The sequence below is a fragment of the Poecilia mexicana genome, unplaced genomic scaffold (assembly GCF_051168715.1).
Source record: "Poecilia mexicana isolate PSO_F unplaced genomic scaffold, ASM5116871v1 scaffold_17, whole genome shotgun sequence".
Lineage (NCBI taxonomy): Eukaryota > Metazoa > Chordata > Actinopteri > Cyprinodontiformes > Poeciliidae > Poecilia > Poecilia mexicana.
Window position 1 is genome coordinate 15,679,048 of NW_028263386.1, and position 22,986 is coordinate 15,702,033.

A 22,986-nucleotide genomic window follows, 5' to 3' on the forward strand; every position below is an offset into this window, starting at 1 on the left:
GTCAACATAAGATTGTGTGGCGCGTATTTATCTTACTGAAGTTGGTTTGACTCGCTGTTCAAAGCTGAAAAGTTTAAACATCTTGGTAGAAAATGTTTGAGTTGATACAAATGAAAGAGTAACATTTGTTTTGTAATAATAAAGCCCCTCTCAGTGAGTGTTATTTCCCTTCTATTACTTTCAAATTAAGTATAGACACACAGGACGCCCGGCTTCAAGAATTTATTTATTGATAAGATTTGCAGTGTGCTCGATGTACATCTGGCCTGTTTTTCATCCCGTTTAAAAGACTTTAATTTTCCCCCCAAAAAAAGAAAATGTGTGTCATACTGTAGTTTAAAGGTTATGTCATGAAACCACATTTAACCAGTTATGATTAGTGAGGTTTCTAGGATTCCAAAAGTGCCAGAGTTATTCTTTCGTTTTCCCCGGGAAATTCTGCTTAAAATAGTTTTGTCTCAGAAATATATATCTGTTATTGTTTAGAAATCTTTTTCACAGTGTGTGCGTTTGTCAAACGCATTGCTTTAATGTGGAGCTGCAGTACAGCCTGTGTACAGTAATGGTTTAAATTTAGCTTTAAATTATGTTGTCACTCATCAGTTTTCATTTGAGATTTTAATTTCAAAACAAGTAGACAGGTCTGTATGTTTTATGTTTAGCCGTATTTTGATTATAGATAGAATCCTTGCTGATTCTGTGCGATTTGGAAAAAATTCTGGAACAATTATGTCTTTGAGCTACAGGTTAAGCAATGATGCACCGGGTAAAGTTTGAGTCTCAAGGGTAGAAACAGAATTTTTCCCACTTTTGGGATACTTTATTTCCATTTAAGTCAAAAGGTTATATTTTTACAGCCGTTTGCACTAATCATTAAAGCCTAAAAAAGACTTAATTGATGTCATGCCCTGTGTGCCAAGAGACCGATCAATACACGATCTCAAAAAAAGTGAAGGACATAAATAACGACGTATGTGTCACTATGAAATGGCAAAAAAAAAGCATCAATACTGTAATATACAGTATAATATTTCCATAGTTCTTCATTAAAAAAAGAGACGTGGCCCGTTGCTCACTGAGTGCACATAATCACTGCTTTCTAAATGAAACAGACCTTTATCTAAATTTAGTTTTATTTCAAAAGATAAATAAAAAAAGGAGAAAAAAAACTAAATATTTGACATTTACAATGAATCACTTTCGGATAAAGGTCATAATAATATTTACACGTGTTTAGTGGAAACACTGCCATCCTCCCAAGCAACAAAAGGCCACGTTAGCCGAACAGTGCTGCAGGTCAAGCCTGAGTTAAAGAATACTATCAGTGACAAAAATGAGCACCAATTTCCTATTCAGTGTTCATCACAGTAAACAGCTTCCGCAACAACTCACAAGGTGTTGCATTCAGAGATCACTGGCAAAAACAGTCTGCCAATCATATCCCACAGGGGGTAAATATTTAATAAAATTAGATTATGTACAAATTATGTAGTATAGAGGTAGCATATTGAACTCTTGTGCTCAAATATGCTACTACATATAGATACGTGGCATATTTGAAGTGCTAATATCTATGAACTGTTTATGCCTCCTCCCCCCCCCCCAGAGTCACTTAAATTTTCTTCACTTTCCCCATGACTATATTTCCATTTTCACAGGTGTGAGCATGCCCATTCGTATGGGGTTTGCCATTCATCACAATGTGTCCGTTGGTGGAGCTGTTCTGGTTCGGCTTGTGGTCTGCCGCTGGAAGACGGTTGCCCTTTATGTAAGCCTGCACCCAGAAGTTGGAGAAGAGGAGGAAGAAAAAGACGCCGTACATCCAGATCAGATGGATCCACAGCGGCATCTGATAGTCGCACTTCTCCATGAAGTAATACTGGCTAATGTGAATAGCGATCAGGACAAACTGGGTCTGGAAAGCAAAGGGGGAAACGCGCGTCAAAAACGGGCTGAACGGTACGACATGCGTCGAGCTCAGTTGAATTCATTTAGCTGTGTGAAGCCAAAACGTACCAGCTGGATGGCTGTCATGTGCTTCTTCCACCACAGATACTTCTGGAAGCGAGGCCCTGCAGCAGAGAGTCCGTAGTAGGTGTACATGATGACATGGACTGTTGCATTCACCATAGCATGGAACGATCCCATTCCTCCAGCTTTGGGAAGGGAAAAGCATCCATTTGAGTTGGTTAATTTTATGAAAAACGGTTTTGTTCTTCCACAAAGAATTTCATTGTCTTTGGGAATTGACTTGTACAACAATGGAAACCAATGTTTCCGACCGGTCAGTGTGCAAAGTGTGTGTGTCCTGGGTCTGCGGCACTCACCAGGCGTCAGCGCAACACCCCACCACCAAGACCAGGGCATGAAGGAGTGATGGAAGACGTGGAGAAACGTGATCTGACTCTGCTTCTTCCTCAGCACAAAGAATACCTTGCGGGAAGAAAAAGGGAGTATGCTCCATCAGACGCAAATTACGTTGCACATATGGATTTTCTGTGCATGCTAAAAGTGAGCTAGAGGAAATGGGGGAGGGGATGTCCTTACTGTGTCGAGGAGTTCCACGAACTTTGAAAAGTAAAACAGCCAAGCGACTCGGACCATCTGCGGGAAAGAAGGTTGTTGTTGCATGAGTCAAATATCTGTGACATGTTGCTAATCAGACTCAATATTACTTGTCACATGAGTGTTTTCAAACAATATAAAAACATAATTTAGCAATTTTTTGGTCGGCGTTAAATGGGAATGAACAAATAAAATAAAAAACAGAAAATGCTTTTGTTCCTTTTAGCGTTAGTTGCTTTGAATTTGAAATAAAAGTGATCCGAGTCTTAGGGTCCGTTCATTCTGTCTGGAATAATTTGCTCCTACAGTGGGAAACCATTTTATCTTAGTGTCTCATAAATCTGACCCTTTACCCTAGACTAATTCAGGTTATACTGGCATAATGGTTAAGCGTGGTTTTGGGAATGAAATGTAGTAGAAACACAGACAGATCTGCTCGTTTTTACCAAAATCATAAAAACACGATTGCATGTTTTTATTGATGCTCAGGGCTAATAAAGCCAAACCTTCTATTCCAAACCTTCACAGTTTAGGTCTTAAACATTTTCTAATCTTTTTATGTTGTATATTATTTTTAAAACCGATTTATTTTTCTCCCCAAATTTGTTTAGATTCATCTGTTAGACTCCAGCAAAGAATGAAAACAGCTTAATTTTGTTTAGATTTTTATTAAAAAATCTCATCATTGTAACCCAGATACACGATTGTCACGTGGTACAGCAGCAATTTTTTTTTGTCACTTTTGTACTCTTCTACATTTTCATGGATAGCTAAGGCTAGCCACGATTTGGGGGCTAAGCGTGCAACAGCAATGCAATGACTTACCCTGAGAGCTTGTGGGCTGGTGGTGACATCAATAAGATCACATTTCCATGTGAAGGTAGTGCCCCATCCAGACATCATGAACTGAATTTGCAAGAAAACATCAGCAGACAGTCATTAACCAACTGATCGCGCTCATTTCAGATAGCAGATCACAATTTTCTTCTCTCTCTTTTTTCTTTTACCTCATACACTATGTAGGCATTTAGCAAAACCATGCTGAGGTTGTAAATGATCATGGCTCGGTGGAGGCCGAACGGCTTGCGGTTGGCCATCATGCGTGGGCCGACGTACACAGAGAAAAAGACATAGGCCAGGAGGATGCTGGTCATCTGCAATGGGCTCTGCATCAGAGGGTAATCCTTCACTCTGGCGTCTGGGGAAAAAAAAAAAAAAAAAAAAAATAGCAAACATGCCCTTGTCACTGTTTCATTTGACCACATCCGGGCAAATGTGGATAGATTTGTGGGGAAATCTCTTTTTACTGGACATTTTAGTATTAAATATTTCCAAGTTTTCACCTATAAGTGAAGATGCTAATTAGAGGTATAAATCAATTAAAAACAGAATAAGGAAAGCACACACTTACCAGTTCTGGATATTATGTAACCATGGAGTTTTGTCATGCTTGAAAAAGCTTCCCGGAGCATGGTGGCGGCTCGCCTTTTGCTCAGCCAAATTTCTGAGAAACGGAGAAGATTCTATCCTAAGAACAGGAAATTGAGGTTGTCAGGAAACATGGATCCATACGCCTGCTTCCCTATTGACTGAACAAACAAAAGACAGCTGCTCAGGCTCACCATCTGCCCTGGAGTGACTCTGACTACAGTGCCCTTTTAAACAAATACACAAGCAGAATGTGGACAAAGGGTTTCTTGTGCAGTTACAGCTGCTTCTTCAAAATATAGGGAGGTTTTAGGGAGGATTGTGAAACATCTAAACATTTGCTGTAAAGACAATGACATAATCATAGCTGAACAGGTAAAACAGGTGAGGTGAAGGACTTGCCCCATGTGGCTACCAACGAACTGAGGCATAAGGCGGGAGCCTGAGAGATGTTTTAATCTAGATCAAGTTCCCTTCAACAAACTGTTAAACTGTTTGTTACACACACAAGTACAGGCAGAGTGTGTTGAAGTGAAACTAAGATCATGTTCTGATTCATTAAAACACAAACGTTTCTACAAGGAAAAAAAAAACCCAGAGATGGTGAGAATGATACACAAGTTTAGATTTTTGTCTTTGTAGCTCACCTACAAACAAATCTTCAGCAGTCCAGAGAGGATCCGGAGCGGACAGCGCTCAGTCCAGAGGGTCCGGCAGATCAGAGGTGAGACGGATCGGGTGAAAGCAACGGGCACACACAGAGCTAAGTTGTGAGTGGGTGTCAGCCTCCTGCCTCCTTCAGTGGTGAAGTTGTTTCTCTAAAAAAAAAAAAATTAAAGGCAAAAAGAATAAATAATCCAACAGTAGCTCCAAGTGCCGGCCGGTGAGAACCAGAAAGGAGTGAGTGACAGCGGCTGATCTGCTGTGATGACTGTGGAGCTTGAGTCATTCAACTCAATTTAAAGCCTCATGGCTCTACTACAGAACTTGCAAGTTTCAGAACCACACCCTGTTTCAGTGCCATGCTCCACCCTCCTGTCCTGACTGAGCCTGGCTGTGATTGGGCTGCTTCATGAATGGTGATGAAGGGGACGGGGTCACAGAGGTTGGAAGCCTGGGCTTGAGAAACAAATGCCCCCCAGTGGGATATTCTCTTTATCAATAAATAATCAGATTAGGATTTAAAGGGCCCCTTTCTGGATGATGAAAATATATGTGCTGAAATTTAAACAAGACACAGTTACCGCCAAAGCAAATCTATTTTTTCCAAATCTGTCTCTCTGAAATGAATTGGGTTAAAGGTCAAATCAGAGTGAGCCATTCGACAGACCAACGTGACTTTTTGGACTTGCCCATCCCCTGTTGTGCTGCAGCCTCAGAGGTGGGGTTGCTACCGGACAGGTTTTCCGGCGCCTCTGGTTTTACCTGTTTCCCTGGCAGGCGAGATGGGCGTCAGCTCTGGATGCTGCTCGAAATATCCTGTGCAGCATGTACCCTTGACGCGGAGATGGACTGGAATGACAGGCATCTGTTGGCGAGAGAGAAGGAGGGAGGGAGGGATGGAAGGATGGAAGCTTGGAGAATTAGAGGAATGCTTGCCTGCTATTTACATATTGTGAAGCACGTGATGTTTGTGTCGCTGACAGCAGGCTTAAAAGACCTTAATTCACTTAGTGTGAGGAGACCATTTTGTACGAACATAGATGTTTACATACACCGCATGAAACGACTTTAATTTAATTTTTTACCTCCTTCTTTGATCAGACTTTCAAAAAATATTTTTCTGCTACAGGCGTAGAATATAAAAAGAAAAAGATAAATTATTTTTTTAAAGGTTGACATTTACATACGTGATTTCTAAAAAAAACTTTGGGAAAGGCTAACAGACGACGCCATGGCTGTATGTGCCTCTCTGGTTAATTCACAGTGTAAGGCCAAAAGAGGTCAACCGTGATATCAGTAAGAGGACAGTGGACAAATAGTTCTGGGTCGTCCTTAGATATGATTACCTTAGATAAGATGCCTTAAGGTGCCGTGTTCATCTGCTCAAAGAATTATACAGAAGCATTTCAGTCTGGGAATGCCCAGCCGGTTTTGGCAGGAAATGGACTGAATTCATTTAAGTCGCATGTATGTGGATTAGAAACCAAAAGACCTTATGAAGATGCTAATGGAGGGAGGTAGCAGAGTGTCATTTTCCACAATGAGAGACTCTGACAACTCTGACTGACAATGTTGGTACAAGACTAAAAATAATCTCTCTAAAAATAAACCAGATTATAGTTCGATAACAGAGACTGGTAGGTTGATGAAACTAAAACTCAAAAGTTTGACCATAATAACCATTTTGACATTTGCAGGAAAAAGAGTGAAGCTTATATGGTTTAGAACAAAATCCCAAATGTATGAGTGTGTCAGCATGATGCCGAGGGGATGACTTACTACGGGACGGACTGTACGTCACAACGTAGATAGCATCGTGAGGAAAGAACGCTACTGCCTACGAACCTGACTCAGCTAAACCAGTTCTGCCAAAATTGATCAAAGCAAACAAAGGATCATTTCATGTTTGAGGAAGGAAACTCAAAAAAAAAAAAAAAATTTGGTCCAAATCATTAACTTCATCAAGCAGGGCCACTTAACAATGATGACAGGTACACCAACTGTCTACTTTGAAGAATACAGTAAACAAAAGTCTCTGTAAAATTAATCTATCTCAGTCTTCAGGCACTTAACAAATAGAAATAATTTATGTTATGCTATAAGACTAAAACAGAAAAATGATGTCTGATAGTTCTGTGTTTGATTCTTCAGGCTTTCTTTAATAAGTTATAGTACTTCCCTTACAAGAACTCAGACTTTCTTCTCATATATGAACACCTTTAGACAATATGTTGTTCAACAGCCACGACTTTTTCTTGAAATTTGATGAAGAAATTTTAACAGGTGTAAGAGATTTAACCCAATTTAACCCTAACCCAATTTCACCTGCCTTGTTAATCGCTTTAACTCTCAATTTCATTCAAGAATTCAGTTTCACTCACTGACGTTTGAATAAACTGAAAATGAGATATCACTTACACGGCTGGTTATAAGTGAGGCTTTTTTTCCCCAGCACTCTTCTGTTCATTCATGCCAAGAAAAATGAAATGTGATTAATCAAGCATTTTTTCCTGACATGCATGTTTAACAACCAGTCAGACAAAAACGTTGGCATCGTAAACCTGGGGAAGAATTGTGCAAAAAAAACAAGCCAAGAACAATGGACATTTTTATCCATTAAATATTGAATATTCCTCATAAAGGTTTAAGAAACTAACTGAATAGAAATTTAGTGATATCATTCTGAACTGCTATGCCATTTTTTCTTGTTTTAAAGAAATTAAATGAAATAAAATAAAATACAAGAGACAAAACTCTGTTTGTTTTTCTTGTAGCTGCACAGCGTTAATTTAAATAAAGTTTTTGTCTGACTCCAGAACCCAACTCCCCCAAATCAACACAACAGAGTTGCATTCACCTCGTCAGCCCTGACCAATGAATGGATGGCGTTCTCGAGATAAGCTGGTTGCTCCCAATTAGGCCCATTGTGGGAAATTGCACTGAATAGTTGCCCCTCAATTAAACTGAAAATAAGATGTATAGACCTGCATGCGAGCATGTGTCCCATAGCATGTTAGTTTAGGAAACTCCTGTTATATAACATCACGTTCACATAGTCACCATGCCTGATCAATAAGCCAGTGACACTGACATTCAAGGAATGTGCTACTCTGTGGTGCTTTTTTTTGTTGTTGTTGCATAATAAGATGCAGTGTTGTGCATCTCATTGTGAGGAATCCATTGTGAGGAAATACTGCAGTTTTTGCGATGTTTCAATTATTGCAAAGTTTCAACTTTTCTGACCAAAAGTGTTTAAGCATTTGTGTATTTGTTTATTTAACTGACACTATATACACGGGAAACCTTATCAAAAGATGATTGGGAGAAAAGAACTTAGGAAATTTAAAAAAATAAATAAATAAGCATGTTTGGTATTATTTAAAAAAATGATTTATCTTGTTAGTTTTCCTGATAAATCAGAAGAAAATCCCACAAAGTCCAAAAACTAGTTTTTGGGCTTTTTTATTTTGTGAATTGTGAGTGGAATATTCCATTTACATACGGATTCACAACCTCTTCCACTTGGAAATACAATTTGGTGCAATGCTGCAGCGGTCCTTAACCTGTTTCCACAGTCTGAGCACACCTGTCTGTGCAGCACTAATAATGTTTGGAAGAATTACAGCAGGTTTTCTTTTTAAAGAATAACAAATACTTTTTTTTCCAGATGCAAGATATTATTATTATTATTATTATTACAAAATATTCATGATAGAAAAATGTAGTGACTCAAAATTGAGTCATTACAGACTCAACAGACATTATAGACTCAAAATTGAGTCTGTAGTGACTCAATTTTGAGTGATTAAGCAACAAAGAGCTATGCAGCATTATTAACTAAGACATTTTTTGACACTTGTATAATAAAGAACAGACACCAGTAAGTATCTGCATAGTATTGTTGTTGTTGTTTTTTCATTCTTTGTGTTATTCAGCACCTTTTATTTGTTATTGATCTGAACATATTCATTCATTAATGAATGATTGATGATTTCTCCTCATTATTTCCTGACAACAAACATTGTGATCATAACTCGGTTTATTTTTATGTTTCACTTTAAATTTCGTACATACAATAAGAAGGATGTACCAGCTCAAAATTGCTCTGTTGAGAAGTGTTCCAGATCTATTATTATTATTATTATTATTATTATTATTATTATTATTATTATTATTATTATTAATGTATTGATTAATTCATTTATTTATTAATTACCAGAGTTTAACTCTTTGTCTTAAAATATTTTACAATTATCACCACAAGAATTGACCAAAAATCGAAACTTTATCCTTTTGAACACCTTGAACTTCCAGACAAGTACAGATTGACAACTGTCCTTCAAATATGAACTTCCTAGTTCATAGTTTTGACTTAAATCATCTGGTAAATCTCTCGTTAGTCCATTTTAACTCAGGAATCAAGGAAATAAAACTATTTCATACAATAAACATCTAAAAATCAGTCTTTATTGTTTCAGATTGAATTAGCATTAAGGCGGTGAGCTTAGAACAATCTTACCTAACATCTGTGCTTACATAGCACCAAAGCTACATATGAGATCAATCGAGTTCCCTTGCAGGGCTCTGTTTACCTGCTTTAACCCTGTTTTTCATGTTATTTAAGACTGTTCAATATTGAAAACGGCTCTGTTAAGGCCCTAATATGAAAAACAATGCCGCAAAATTCCAAACCAGCACAAAATGACTGTTTTCAAGCAATAGAAAACACCACAGAGGACTCTTTACATTGACCACTATTCCCAGTTGGGCTTGACAATTCCTAAAGGAAAGGTGTGAAGTTGAAGAAATAACTTCGGTCCGACACAGTGTAATCATTCTGATCACCAAAGTACTGTGACACTTGTCGGAGATCTAAACATAAATAAAAATAAGCCAGTCTGACTCCTGTCCTTCACATTCAAGAAAAATACACAATATTACCAAAATTGTTTTTGTGGCTATTTGAAAAACAGAGCAGAAAACTGAGTTCATAACATGCTAAAATCTGGAAACTTTACAAAAGACTAGAAAACTCCTGGGAAGTTTCCACACATACTGTATGTGAAAATCTGTTTTCTCATCTTTACTTATGAATGTAAACAAAATCACATGGGAGGGGAAAAAAGGGGGAGTGGCTTTCTTTAACGTCCAATGCTGACCTTGTATCGTTCTGAAACTTCCCAGGTGACATGCTAATTAGAGAAGAGGAAGCTTCCATGGGTGGAAAAAAACTAGAGAAACCTTTTAAATAACTGAGCTGAGTTAGTGAGTTTTCATGTTGTTGTTTCTTCCGTATTGGAACACAGTATAGACCATGGCCTTTTGACATCAGTGGAAGATATAAAGTAAAATCTATAAACAAATTGAAGTTTTTTTTAAGAATCTGTCCCTGATACGATTTAATTCATAGGATTATTTACACATTTTCAATTATTTAATGTTTTCAAAAGAAATACAAACAGGAAGACTTTTGGTTGTAAATGTAGAAATAAACTGCTCCTGCATAAGAAACAATCATTAATATTTCAGAGGTAAACATGGGTGTATTAGTGAGTATCTGCAGATGTTTGTACAAATATGAGTTGTGCAAAGAAACACTTCCCTAAGGTTTGAAGTAAAGAATTAATGTAAATGAGTAGATATGTTAAAAACAGAGTATTAAATGTCCCTTGAACCCTTGAAACCCTTGAAAAATACTCCAGATTTTGTATTAAAGAATGTAACATACTGTTTAATACAAAGAGTACAATATTTACAAAATAAATATATTGCATTTTTAATACAATTGTTTAATACAATTTAAAGGATACATAATATACAATTTCTTTCTGTCTTAATAATTACATGTTATTGGGTACTCCTCATCCTCCTTGGGTTAAAATATACAAATCATTAGTATTTTTTAAAATTATTTTTCAAGTTTCTTTTATCTGAATTAAATTTCATCTGTAATTTCTAACTATTGGACATTTTCCACGGATTGAACTGCACACACACACACACACACACACACACACACACACACACACCCACACACACACACACACACACACACACGCACACACACACACACACACACACGCACACACACACGCACACGCACACACACACACGCACACACACACACACACACACACATATACAAAAAAAATTGCAACAGCGACACTTAGTGGGTGAAAAGGATACAGTTAAACAAATGAACGCAGAATAATAACTCTGGCGGACGTACTTATCTTTGTAAACTTACTTTTATGGAAGATTGCTTGATTCAGAGGTTAAGAAATGGGCCCCCGAATTGACATATGTAAAAATAATAATAATAAAAAAAATAATAAGGAATTCATAGTTTCCAGCTATAGAAGGTGCAGCAAGTGGGCGTATTTTGTTTTAAATTATGAGTCTATATTATTGCAATGAACAACTCTATCACTATTAATAATAATGATAATAAGTAAACAAAGGTTCGAGATTACACACGCCTTTTTTCGAACCTCACCCTAACTAAATATGTAATACTTTAAAACCTGTTTTCAATGACCAAGCAGCCTTGGAATCATGTCGGGACTGGAGAACTAAATCCTTCCTGCGAACTCATCAGGCTGTTGTTTAATCCGCCCAGATTTGTGAATGAAAGTAGATGCGCTTGGTTCAAGTCTCCGCTCCTGCCGGGGCGATAAGACTCAAGGAGAGGCGGGCGGCAAACGTCCAAGTCCGGGCTTCTCCATGCAGTAAAAACAGCGCACCCAGTGGGCGCCAATGGGAAGGTGGAACAACAGGTAGGCGTCTTCTAACGGCGGCTCTCAAACAGTCAGCTCTGTGCACGGAAACAACTGGACCGAGCCGAAATTGAGACCAGGACCCGAACTTCGCGGAGTGGGAACCAATTATTCTGTATAACATAGGTTTTTTTTTTTTTTACACTTACAGTCGAGTTTATTTTTGTTTTACTAGTAGAGAGAAGCTCAAGAGGTCCGAACTGAAAGGCTTAACCCCCCCACCAGCTCCTTTGGAAATTCGGGATCAGGTCAAGTCATATCAGGAAAGAGGTGCATGAAATGCTGATGGTAAGAGTAAATGCAGTAAATGCAGTTTTTGATTTCTGTGTCTTTTCTTCCGCGTTAGGTGGGATAAATGTTTTAATTCCTACTCAGTCTTGCTCTGTCTCTGTCCCAATAAACGTTATCATGCTATGACTGTTGTTGCATAATATAAAAAGTGTTGCAATATCTTGACTATCCCACAGTGTGACTCAACAATAACGCCTCCGTGGTATTCTTATATAAGTTTCCGGCCACTTTTAGTTCCTGTATGTACATTATTTTTAGTTAATAAAAATTTTTTTTTCGTTAATTCAGCCCATGATAGTTATGTTTTTGCTTGTTTATTTTTATACCCTTCTGGTAATATTTACCCTTCCTATAAACCTCATTCTTATCTATCCTCACAGAAGCTGTTTTGTCCTCATCCTTGAACTTGACTCCCCACTGGGAGGAAAACCAGGACACTCTTGATTACACAGCTGATCCCCGAGAAGTCAGACTTTCTCTGACCCAGATCCCTCAGGAGCAGGACATGGATGTTCTCCGGCGATCTTCGGTGTTCGCCTCGGAGGTCCTCGATGTCTTCGACCGGTCGCTGACCGAGAAGGAGCTGGTGTCTCAGTCCAAAGCACTTTGCAGAGACTATATTCTATCCAGGCTCAACCAGAACGGGCTGGGTTGGTCCAAGACTGAAATTAACTTCTTGCCCCCAAGTGCAGCGCTTGCCGAGGTGTCCCTGGTGCTTCTTTGTCTTGGTGAGAGGAGTTTTGGAATAACTGAGCTTTAAATCTGGCTGTTTCTGTAGAGGGCCATTTATGTGTAGATGGACCGATCCCAGAAATTGGAATTGGCCCATTTTCTCTTGATCGGCTCTGATCAATGCATAGAAATTCAATTTTTCTTTTCTTTTCATTAAATGCAACAATATATGAACCGACCAATATGTGTTTTGATGCACTATCATGAGTGTAGCAAATGACAGATAATGGTTAAGGTGGTTAGATAATGCACAAGCGAGGTTGCTCTCGTAATCCTTTCATTTTATGTTGGTTTCAGAACTACTACCTCTACTAAGGATCATCCAGCAAACCTTTTGGCATGTATGTGTTTATAGTCCGTTGAAAAAGAGATTTTGCAATCGGTTAATCCTCAAAAACCCGTAAATCTGTGTCTTCTCATCACTTTATTATCTGAAGCTGTCTCTCAGCCTTTTGGCACTGCTATTCTGTCTTTTAGCAACAAATGTAGATATAAACGGACCTTGAAGAAATTAATTTCAAAAACAAACCCAGTAATTTTTTTCTTAACAATAACAGTAAATGGGATAAAACACCTTAAAATCAGTCTCCTAATCTTTATTTGCCAGAAAAAAAATATAAAATGCATCCTGTATATTCTAAGGGGGAAACTGTGAGAAATAACATGTACAACTACAAAACATAATGCATGTGAGATGCAAGAAAATGGACTGAACAGCCTTTCAGACTTGAATATAAATAGATTTTTCTCCCACATATTTTCTATCGGCTATTTTCAGACATAGGCTTGGAGAAACGGATGAGTAAAAGACCATGTCTGAATCTACTTGGCATCTGTTCTTTCTATTTACATTTCTGCACACAGTTTTATGTTTAGTCTTGCCGATTTATTTAAATTTTACTGCCTGACAGTGTTTTGTCTCTTTCATGGCGCTTTAATGTTTTTTTTTTTTTTCCTCCCTAACAATCTGGTGTCCCTCTCTGTCTCTTGTTCCTAGGCGATGAGTTGGAGTGCATACAGCCCAGTCTGTACAGGAACGTGGCACGGCAGCTTAACATTTCAGTTGCCATGGAGAACATGGTTTCAGATGCCTTTCTCGGCGTGGCAACGGAGATCTTCGCAGCAGGTATGCCATGACCCTGGAGGAGGAGGATGAGGAGGAGGTGGCGGTGATGATGATGATAATGATGATGATTGTAAACACGCTGTTTATTAAGTGTGTAGGAGCTCTGCCAGCACAGGAAGTGACTTGCAGTTGAAATTACAGATGAAGGCAGTTAGTTTGATTTAACACCGGTGACTCTGCAGTTTTCCTAGTTTGCAAGAGAGGGACTTTCAGTAAGAGAGAGTGGGTGAGTGGATAAATCAGTCATAGGTGGAGGGGGACATTATCTAATAAAAAAAAAAACACAGTCGTACATATTTTAACTTCACAGTTAAGAAACTTGTAAAGTTATACTTTGACTGGAAGAAAAAGTTTCTAACTTGGGTTTTACATCATGTTTGCCTTGATAGAAAACATGAAAGAAATTCATAGGACTCCACAAATACTAGATAATGATCCAAGCAAAGTGGCCCCAGAGGAGAATGCTAATTTATGAACATCAGTCATAATTTTTCAAGCCAATCCCTTTGTAGAAAAGCGACTAATTTAGTTACAGTTCTTATGTAATCCTAAATAAAGCCATTTTCCCCGCTAATTTATAACGCAGCCTATTGAATTATTACATAAGTACTCATTCAGATCTTGAGTTTTTAGAAGGAAATTGAGATCACTATCTTTTTATTATGCCGTTTCCTCAGCACACACTTTTTTCTGTCTGTTATCTCTGAATGCGTTAGTCTTGTGAGACATCATGGCCCTTTTAAAGTTCTCTGTTTGTTCAAATGTAAGTCTCAACATAGGACATCATAAACAACAAACACATACATCCAGTATATTACCCCCACATTACCCATCCCATTTTGCCGTGGCTCAACCCTACAGACGTCACAACAAATGGCACAACATAAATGACAACGTGAGCTTAAACATTTATCTTCTATTTCTGTGTAAATCTTCGATAATCTGAATTTGGAATAATGAACCCTGTGTGCTTCCTTAAACTGAATAAGTGAGGCGAGCACAAGAGGAAACTTAATTAATCTTGGTGAGAACATTTTTCCACCATTCATCAAGAAAGTTGAGGCTGAGCTCACGCTCCCATGTGGCATGATTTTGGAATTGGAGTTATTAAATTCCAGGATGAGAGATTATCTGTGAAATACCTCCTTCATATACTTTGGCAATTTTGTACAGATTTTTGAGCCTTGATCTAAATCTGAAATGCACATGGGGTCAAATGGTGATGGGTTTGGGAGTCAGTTTTTACATTACGAAGAGCCTGAGCAAAAATGCTGCGTCATTGTATTTATGCAAATATTTAAATCAAAAAATGTCTAACATGATCTCAATTCAATTCAGCTCAATTACACAATGTTTATTTATCCAAAAGTGAAATTAAACGTTGTCGCGTATCATCCAAGCACCTTCAAAAAGTTGTTGTGAATGGTGATGCTTTGTGCAACAAGGATCCCCCGTAGCTGTCAGTTTTCTAACAAATGTTTGCCAGATGCTTGAACCTATAAAGAGGAAGCTGATGACATCACTACTTTTTGACTAACCTGGGAATTAATTTTCTGACCGTTTGTGAGCCCATATAAAGCATTGAAATACCATTTCAGATTCAGTTGATCTTCAGATAAAAAAACCAAACAAAAATAACACTGACTTTACAACAAAAGCAAAACGCCTCATGCTGATGCAGCTGAACGATGTGAATTCTACGACCTTGATCCCAATAAGCACCCACTATTCAAAAAGGGAGTCCATCAGAAGAAACATCTATACTTCGGAAGTGACAGGATGTCATATTCCACAAAATCCTCTTAAACTTGCTAATTTCTGTTTGCATGCAAAATGTTAGACAAATGGTCCACATAAGCATCTTTTTGTACATTTTTTTTTTTTATGGAAAAGACTTCTTGAATGAGAGAGGCAACAAATGAAACCTGTGTGTGAGGATCTGATCAAATGCTGAAAAATGACCTCCGTTGTCGTTTCCTGGACGTGTTCTATAGGCTCTCTGGGGGAAACAAATTATGCAATCTCTATTAGGTTTTCTTGTTGATACGAATCTTGAACTCGGTTCACATGTTGATATGATTTCTGGGTTTCTCAACAACAGATGTTCCTCGTTCACTACCAAAAACAGTGCTGACATTTTGAAGTTTCCAAAAAAAACAATTCCATGTTCTCTTTTGTAAGCCTCGGGGATAGATTAGAGGAAATCCGACTGCCCTGTGATGAACATGCAACATTTGGCTCGTTGCCTGGATGTGCCAAAAACAGACTTTCTTAATATAATTTTCATGCCTGCGCTCTGGCCGAATGTCTCCCCCACTCTGATGTCACAGGGCCGTAATTTGTGGAAATGGCGTGGGATTCCTCTGAAAGAACAACAAACTCGGGAGCTTGAGTTGCACTTTGCCTTCTGAGCTCGGTCGAGAACTTTGATTAAAAAAGGCAACGCACAAAAAAAAAACAAAAAACAAAATCAGACGTACTTTTTCCTTTCCTTTTGCTTTAAAAGTTTATTTTTAGCTTTAAGGTATTTGTTAGCATTCTTCAGCCCAAAAAGAAATTGAAGCGGCCTTCTGTGCTCTGTTGTCCTCCAGTAAAATCAACATGGCTTGTCTCTCCTTCGTTTATCTTCTTCTGCCTCCCACTCCTGTTCAATTTCTTCCCGCCCTCCTCTTTTATCCCTGACAATCTCATGTCTATTCTCGGCCCGCTTCTCAGTAGGGACTGAGACATGATGTGCTCGGACAGCGTCCATGGACACTTATCTCATTTAAGCTCACCCACGGCTCTATCCCCTTATAGCCACCGTCAGACTCTGCAGGTCAGCCCCGGGGATCATTCATGACAAAGCAAGCGGGACCAAAAGAGGCCAAAGACATTAACCATTAGCTGCATTCCTGATGGCTATTATGAGAGGGCCAGCTTCCCTGAAAACTGTACCTAGAACTGACCGCGTGGCTGTAATCGTCAGGTCAGGCAGCTCCATTTGTAGGCTCAGTTTGTAGTTCTATGTCAAAGTATTCATACCCCTTTTACATTACAGTCTTCATTGTGTCCTATTGAGATTTGATTTGATAAACCAACACAAAATGGAGCATAACTGTGAAATGTTTTTTTTTCCAATTCTTTCTTAAATAATGCTCAAAGAATAAAAAATCTGTAAACTGTGGGCTGCATTTTTATTCAGTTCTCTAAATCAGTATTCTGTAGACCAACTTTTCACTTGCATCTGCAGAGTTTCTGGGTATGTCTACCCCGCTTGTTTTTGCAAAAAACAGTTCAAGCTTCATCAGATTAGATGGCAAGCATCTGGATAGTAGTTATTAAGTCTCGTCACAGATTCTCAATTGGATTGTGATCTGGACTTTGGATAATTCTCTTCCTCCTTTAAATTAGCTTAATTTGGATCTGGCCAACTTCCCATGATGTCACCATCGCCTTGTTTAACCTGGAGTATCATGTGTTTAGTGTGATATGCACGTAGTTTTTCATCACACATGGAGCTTTGTTTGTTCATTAGTAGAAATGAATGCTGTAAAACATAAAAAAAGCTCTTGTAAGAACAGAAGCAATACAGATAAATAACTGGTTCTCTAACAAACCTCTTAGGCCTTCGTGAAACAACCGCGTTTATACCAAGATAAAATTACACACAGGTAGTCTCTGTTTTGTAATGAATAATTCGTTGTTTGTTTTTTTTTTCTGAAGTCAGTTCTTTGCATTCTTTATTTAGGGGTAAGTAGAGCTAAAAGCAAATGCATGGCACAATTTATTGTGCTTCTTTGTGTCCTATTAAATCAAAAATAATGTTTTGGTTGTAACAACAAAATGTGGAAAAGCTTTTACGTTATGTTCTTTTCCAGCTTTTAAGCTATCATAATCATAATCCCAACCTCTTTAATTGACAGGCTGGCGGTTTGTATATAAGACCTCTTATCAGTCACATTAACTCAGATTACTCTGGTTTGTTGACCTGAACCTGGCGTTTTATTTTTATTTCAGTACAAGGTCCAATGGCTGCACAATATGAAAACTCAGAGGGGAGACGGGTTATTGCCTGGAAATAAAGGATGGCTAATGTTGTAAATAAAGGCTTATTGATTCCTGTCCAGAAATTCAGCTTCCGTGAAAAAGAAACCAATGTCCTTTTATTTTTGTTTCTGGTCCATTACGCACCCGGCACAGTGAATCAATATCGTTAGCAACCAAAACCTGGATTCTAAGTTAAACACCCTGATGCCCGGGATGAGATCAGCAGCAGTGTTTTCTCAGATCAGCTCAGTTTTGGCTGCACATACACAGTTAAAATCAAACCTACTGCACTAATGTCTTTAATGTTTTTATTTTTATTTTGGCGCTGTAGGCATAACATGGGGTAAAGTGGTTGCCATGTATGCAGTAGCTGGAGCCCTGGCAGTGGACTGTGTCAGACAGGGACATCCCACCACAGTGCACATCATAGTGGACAGCCTTGGGCAGTTTGTCCGCAAATTTCTCGTTCCCTGGCTGAAGAGACGGGGAGGATGGGTGAGTCTGGGGTGTTTTTTTTTTTTTTTTTTTTTTTTTTTTTGTAGTTTCTCTGAATTAAAAACCCGATTCAGAAGCAAGACTGCTGCTTAATAAATGGCCCTCATTTACAAACCCTAAAGGAAGCTGCTCAACTAAGAATTTAAATCAATTAAACAACCTTGTACTACATTTTTTATGCACTGCGTTGCCTTCTTGCTAAATGATTTGAGAGTTGCACTGTTTGTGAGGGAGAAGGGTAACTGTAAAACTGCACTTTATCAGCCATGTTCATTTCATATAGCTACAGTATCCAGCTAAATGTTTATGCAATAAAATCAAAACTTGACCCATTTATAGTCCCATCCCACTACTAGCTACAGCACACAATATTTAAATCTGTTATTTTAGGGATATTTTGAGAAACAATGAGAGTGACTTTTAAAGACGTTTAAAATCCAGAAAGTGATTAAATATTTGGTAGACTTGAGAAAGTCTGAAGATGATCATGAATAAAGAAAAAATATACGATACAACCGTACAGATTTTATTTCCCTCTGTGGGACAATCAAGGATATTTCTATTCTACTTTATTCTGTTCTAATTGCAGTTTTTTGGTGCATGTGGATTTTTGCCACAAGGGTTTTGCAAAACAGAAATGTTTAATAACCTCAAAAACCATCAGTGAGCACTGTAAAAATATTACTAGGAAGTACAGCAAAGGTTTGGCCCAAAGTGATTCAAAATGCCAGCAGGTTTAAGGTTTGAAAACCTTAAATTAAAACAGCATTTAAGAGGTAAAGCACTTTCTGAATCGGCAAACGTCTGGCATCACTTTTAAAATAAACTCCGTTTTCCCTTTCCAACAGGCAGAGATTATGAAATGCGTGGTGAAGATGGACTGCGCTCCTGAACGTCCCTGGCTGTCATCAGTCATCGACTCCCTGAAATATTTTCTCACTACTGTGTACGTCTACATCATGAAGGAGCAGTGAACTGGTGAAAACATAGGACTCAAATCTCTGTCTTGTCGATGAAAGGTGAGACGGAAATGCTCGCTGTGCCTGATGAGGATTGAGCTTTCCCAGCTCTTCCCTTTGTGTTGCTGAATGGTCACTGACAAATGTTTCATCAGCGGTGTGTCATGTTTTGCACAAGCCTGCGAGTGACTGCCCTTCTACCAAAGAGTAGTCGCCTGATGTTTTCAGCGGAGAATTGAGGATAACCTTAATATTTAACAGCGTAAACGTTATTTTTCACAACGCGCTCCACCTGTTGTACGCTTTTTCTCACCATTTGTCAAATTGCAGTAAACACTCCTTCTCTGATTTAATGCGAGGCTGTTCTTACTGCCGATGTCCTGTGGGAGATTTGCTCTTTTTAGAATGTATATTTCCAGAGGAGAGCAGAAGGTGACTTCTGGATTGATGCTAAGCTAGCTGGTAACATTAGCCGAGAGGTTTCTGGTGCCTGCAGAGGATAAGATTTCACCCTGCTGAGTCCACTTTCTCTGAGCAGCATTTGGCTGTATTGTTTACATTTCATGGGATGAAACTATTGTGCTTTCGCCAAAGCACAAGCTGCGTCTCCCTTCAAATACAGCTGAAATTGACGATGTAAATGTGTTTTTTTTTTTAAATTTAAACAACTTTTTTTTTCCAGCCATGCCCATTTTTTTTATAACTTTCAGATGACTTTCACAAAGTACATGTGATATATTTTGCTTTACTGACTTCAGTTTTTAACCTGTATATTTTATTTATGATTTTAAGATTTTTATTTATGTATTTGGTGATAAACAATCGATTCCACCGCAGCATAAAACCTGCCACTACAGCAAGCACTACAAGATGAATGTGTGTATTGGGTTTAAAGTACAGTGTTATTTTTGCAATTGTGTCTGCTATTTTTTTTTAAACCCACAATAAATTTCACCAAATGCTTACCAATACTTATGGCACTTTCTTTCGGTTCTCCAGCTGTTCTCGGGTTTTTAATTTAAAATACCAATTTTTCTGTCCTAATCACCTTTGGATACAGGCTTAAAATGAGGCCATGTGCTTTGAGAAATATGCATGTGTAAAACCTAATTACTGTTCCTAAATTAAGTCAGTTATCAAAACAAAAGTGTTACCGTTTTAAGTTTAATCTTTATTATCCATTAGGACCATGTAGATTTAAAACAGGGACATATTTAAATGCATACAGTGTAAAAAAAAAAGAAAAAAAGCATGACAAACTCCCTGAGAAAGAAAAGAGAGGTTTTCGGACCCAGACTCCTAAAATGTTGCTCTGATAGGTGTGGGGATAAAAAGTAAGGGCAAGGCCGAGGATGGTTGGGTCAAGATGACCGGCTGTAAGTGATGGACAAGTGCTGGGTGAGTGGCTGGTTGTTAGTTGCCATGGAAACGGTCTGTTCAAGCTTCCCGTCTGGTCGAAGTTGCAAGACTCTGCCAATCTGAAAGAAAAGAGAAAAGTAACGCAATAATCAAAGTGACAGAAAGCAAGTTATGTGCTATATAAGGAAAATATAGCATTCTGAAAGCTTACGGAGGCTTTCAGAATACAGTAATATCGGCACATTTCTGGGTATAAATGATGACTGATCAGTTTCACCTGTTGTACATGGGGCTCTTTGGCAAAAGAGATTCTACCCAGGCTTTGAGATTGCAGCTTGAGCTGATTTTCTGTCAGCTCCCCCTCTTCAATCTCCACCAAACCTACATAAAAACACAACATCCAGCCTTGAAACAAGCCATGCTAGTACGAACATAGCAAAGGCATGAACAAGGAAAACCGACAGACGAGGATATCTCTGCAGACAGAACACATCTGTCCTGGGTTGAGACAAACTAAAAACTGTAAATTCAATGACTTGAGAGCAAATTAAAAGAAAACAAATGACAAAGAGGCCATTTTTAGTGTTTGTTTACATGTCTGTGTTAACAGGCTGTGAATCAGAGTTAGTCATACTTGACATAATTGCTGCAGAATCTGATTCTGCATTTCAATATAATGGCATTTGTGATTTCAAGTTTTTAGGAGTTTTTTTTAAATAAAAATCAGAAGAACGTAAAACGGCACTGATTATCAGAAACTTGGTTGTGTTTAGTTGCTGTCTTACCCGAGTTCTGTGCGATGATGAAGGCCACTTTGTTTGTCCCCGGCTGGATTCGAATGAAACCGCATTCTCTGTGAAGGGGCTTATTGGACTCCGCATGAAACGCGTTAAACCTAAACAAAACAGTCAGGAATGAGCTGGAAATAAGTTTAATTCTGCTGCTGAGACAAAGTCTAGCTCTGCAGGGTTAATGTACGTAAAATTGATGACTGGTTGCCCAACATGACTGAAATGTAGTTTCTCAGTGTATCGGAAAGGCTTTATGGTGGGGAAGGTTCCTTCTCCGGGTTCGTCGCTCTCCCAGGTACCCAGCAGCCAGCTGAGAGGCTTGAGGATGGGATTCAGCTCCACTGCTACTGAAAATAAACACACACAGGTCAAGAGTCCACTCTCAATAAAACCCTGGTAAACACTCCCTGTGTGATGTGACTTTTAATTAAGCGAGTGTGTGTCCATGCTCTTTATAAAGCAGAAAATTATTTTGTTTGCCTTCAGTAAACACGGCCCAAATGCCGGGGTTTAGATTCTTTACAGAAAAGGACGAGCTCTCTGTCAATATGGTCTACAAATTTTCCATTGCATAAAAAGGATCCAAGTTATTTTAACAGAAACTAGAAACACACCTAGTGTGGTTACAAACATGTCCAGATGATGGCAACAGTTAAGACTGAAATTTAGGGGTCCACAAACCAAGTCTGGTTCTCAGGGCAAAAAGAAAATGAGTTGAACAAACATGATACAGAAACGCAAGGAGAGCACAATATTAGTCCCAGTGTGAAATATTTCATTAAAATGATTGGACGAATTTTAAAAAAAGTCTAATTTCAGCATCATAATGAAATCTGACAAAATAAATTGTTTTGCGACAATAAAAATTCACTTCCTGCAGAATCTGTACACTGGTCTGAATCCAGAAGATGGCAGTAGAGTACTGTATGACGTTGATGAAAAACACTCGAGGAAGAAGAAACTTATGGCAGGAAGACGACTGAATCCAAATAAGACAAAAAAAAAGTAAAATTAAATCTGCCAAATAAAACGACAATCGTTAAAAAAAACTAAACAAAAAAAAAAAAAACGATTAAAAGTCACTTGACATGCGCAGTTCACAGAATACATGAAGCGGTGGTTTCTGTTTATGTTAAACTCAAATGCATGCACAAAGGTCACCTAAATGAAGTGCATGGCAAAAGGAAATGTAACAAGAAAATAATAATTACAAATATTTTATGAAAATCAGTAACTTATTTAAGAAAAAAGCTAAAGATTTTTTTTAACAGTCTCAACGACCGAGATGCCGTGTCACTATGACAAATCATTTAAGCAGTAAAACAAAAATCCTTTAACATTGTTTCATTTATAGTTTAACCTTAATTTAAACATGACCTCCGGACTTACCGTTGCCATCAGTGGGAGACGCCATGGACAAAATTAGCTTCTGGACGGAGAGTATGAATCCTAACAAAGGACAAAAATATAAAGCGAAAGACGCAAAGAGGTAGGACCTGTTTTGACGCAGCTAACGAGCGAGCACCGCATGGACTCCTGGGAAGTGTAGTTTGTCGGCGGTGACAAGGTGCATGAGATGACAAACTAAATGAGCACAGCTGTTAATTAGTTGAATTAGAATTGAGCTAACCAAGTTGAATATGATTCAAATGTTAAATCTCCAAACTTTTCACTCAAACAAGTGACAGTACTGTTGCCTTGCAAGAAGTTCCTTGGTTTGAATCCCAACCAAGGGTCTTATTGCAATTAATTTGCATGGTTTGCACACAGGT

The 22,986-nt window shown here is 38.3% G+C and overlaps 3 protein-coding genes across 7 annotated transcripts; 1 reads left to right on the forward strand and 2 right to left on the reverse strand.

Moving 5' to 3' along the window:
* Nucleotides 1-207: 207 nt before the first annotated feature.
* Nucleotides 208-7,171, reverse strand: elovl1a (ELOVL fatty acid elongase 1a). 4 transcript variants are annotated; one of them, XM_014967808.2, is made up of 10 exons: nucleotides 7,075-7,171; nucleotides 5,419-5,521; nucleotides 4,641-4,811; nucleotides 3,977-4,093; nucleotides 3,573-3,763; nucleotides 3,391-3,471; nucleotides 2,548-2,604; nucleotides 2,328-2,433; nucleotides 2,017-2,156; nucleotides 208-1,915 (listed from the first exon to the last, which is right to left on the reverse strand). In XM_014967808.2, exons 4-10 carry the CDS (start codon nucleotides 4,035-4,037, stop codon nucleotides 1,613-1,615), a joined length of 939 nt encoding a protein of 312 aa, XP_014823294.2. In that variant the 5' UTR covers nucleotides 4,038-4,093; nucleotides 4,641-4,811; nucleotides 5,419-5,521; nucleotides 7,075-7,171; the 3' UTR covers nucleotides 208-1,612. The 4 variants fall into 4 exon arrangements, with proteins under 4 accessions (XP_014823294.2, XP_014823296.2, XP_014823297.2 ...); XM_014967810.2 differs by lacking the exons at nucleotides 5,419-5,521; nucleotides 7,075-7,171 and having other exon boundaries at nucleotides 3,977-4,069; nucleotides 4,641-5,024; XM_014967811.2 differs by lacking the exons at nucleotides 5,419-5,521; nucleotides 7,075-7,171 and having other exon boundaries at nucleotides 3,977-4,154; nucleotides 4,641-5,023.
* Nucleotides 7,172-11,308: 4,137 nt separating this feature from the next.
* Nucleotides 11,309-20,035, forward strand: bokb (BCL2 family apoptosis regulator BOK b). The gene is made up of 5 exons (XM_014967812.2): nucleotides 11,309-11,720; nucleotides 12,104-12,451; nucleotides 13,453-13,581; nucleotides 17,942-18,105; nucleotides 18,954-20,035. Exons 2-5 carry the CDS (start codon nucleotides 12,229-12,231, stop codon nucleotides 19,077-19,079), a joined length of 642 nt encoding a protein of 213 aa, XP_014823298.1. The 5' UTR covers nucleotides 11,309-11,720; nucleotides 12,104-12,228; the 3' UTR covers nucleotides 19,080-20,035.
* A 179-nt stretch (nucleotides 20,036-20,214) lies between these two features.
* thap4 (THAP domain containing 4) lies at nucleotides 20,215-22,758 on the reverse strand. 2 transcript variants are annotated; one of them, XM_014967813.2, is made up of 5 exons: nucleotides 22,604-22,758; nucleotides 21,402-21,561; nucleotides 21,209-21,318; nucleotides 20,701-20,804; nucleotides 20,215-20,542 (listed from the first exon to the last, which is right to left on the reverse strand). In XM_014967813.2, exons 1-5 carry the CDS (start codon nucleotides 22,626-22,628, stop codon nucleotides 20,426-20,428), a joined length of 516 nt encoding a protein of 171 aa, XP_014823299.1. In that variant the 5' UTR covers nucleotides 22,629-22,758; the 3' UTR covers nucleotides 20,215-20,425. The 2 variants fall into 2 exon arrangements, with proteins under 2 accessions (XP_014823299.1, XP_014823300.1); XM_014967814.2 differs by having other exon boundaries at nucleotides 21,402-21,558; nucleotides 22,604-22,755.
* Between the last annotated feature and the right edge of the window lie 228 nt (nucleotides 22,759-22,986).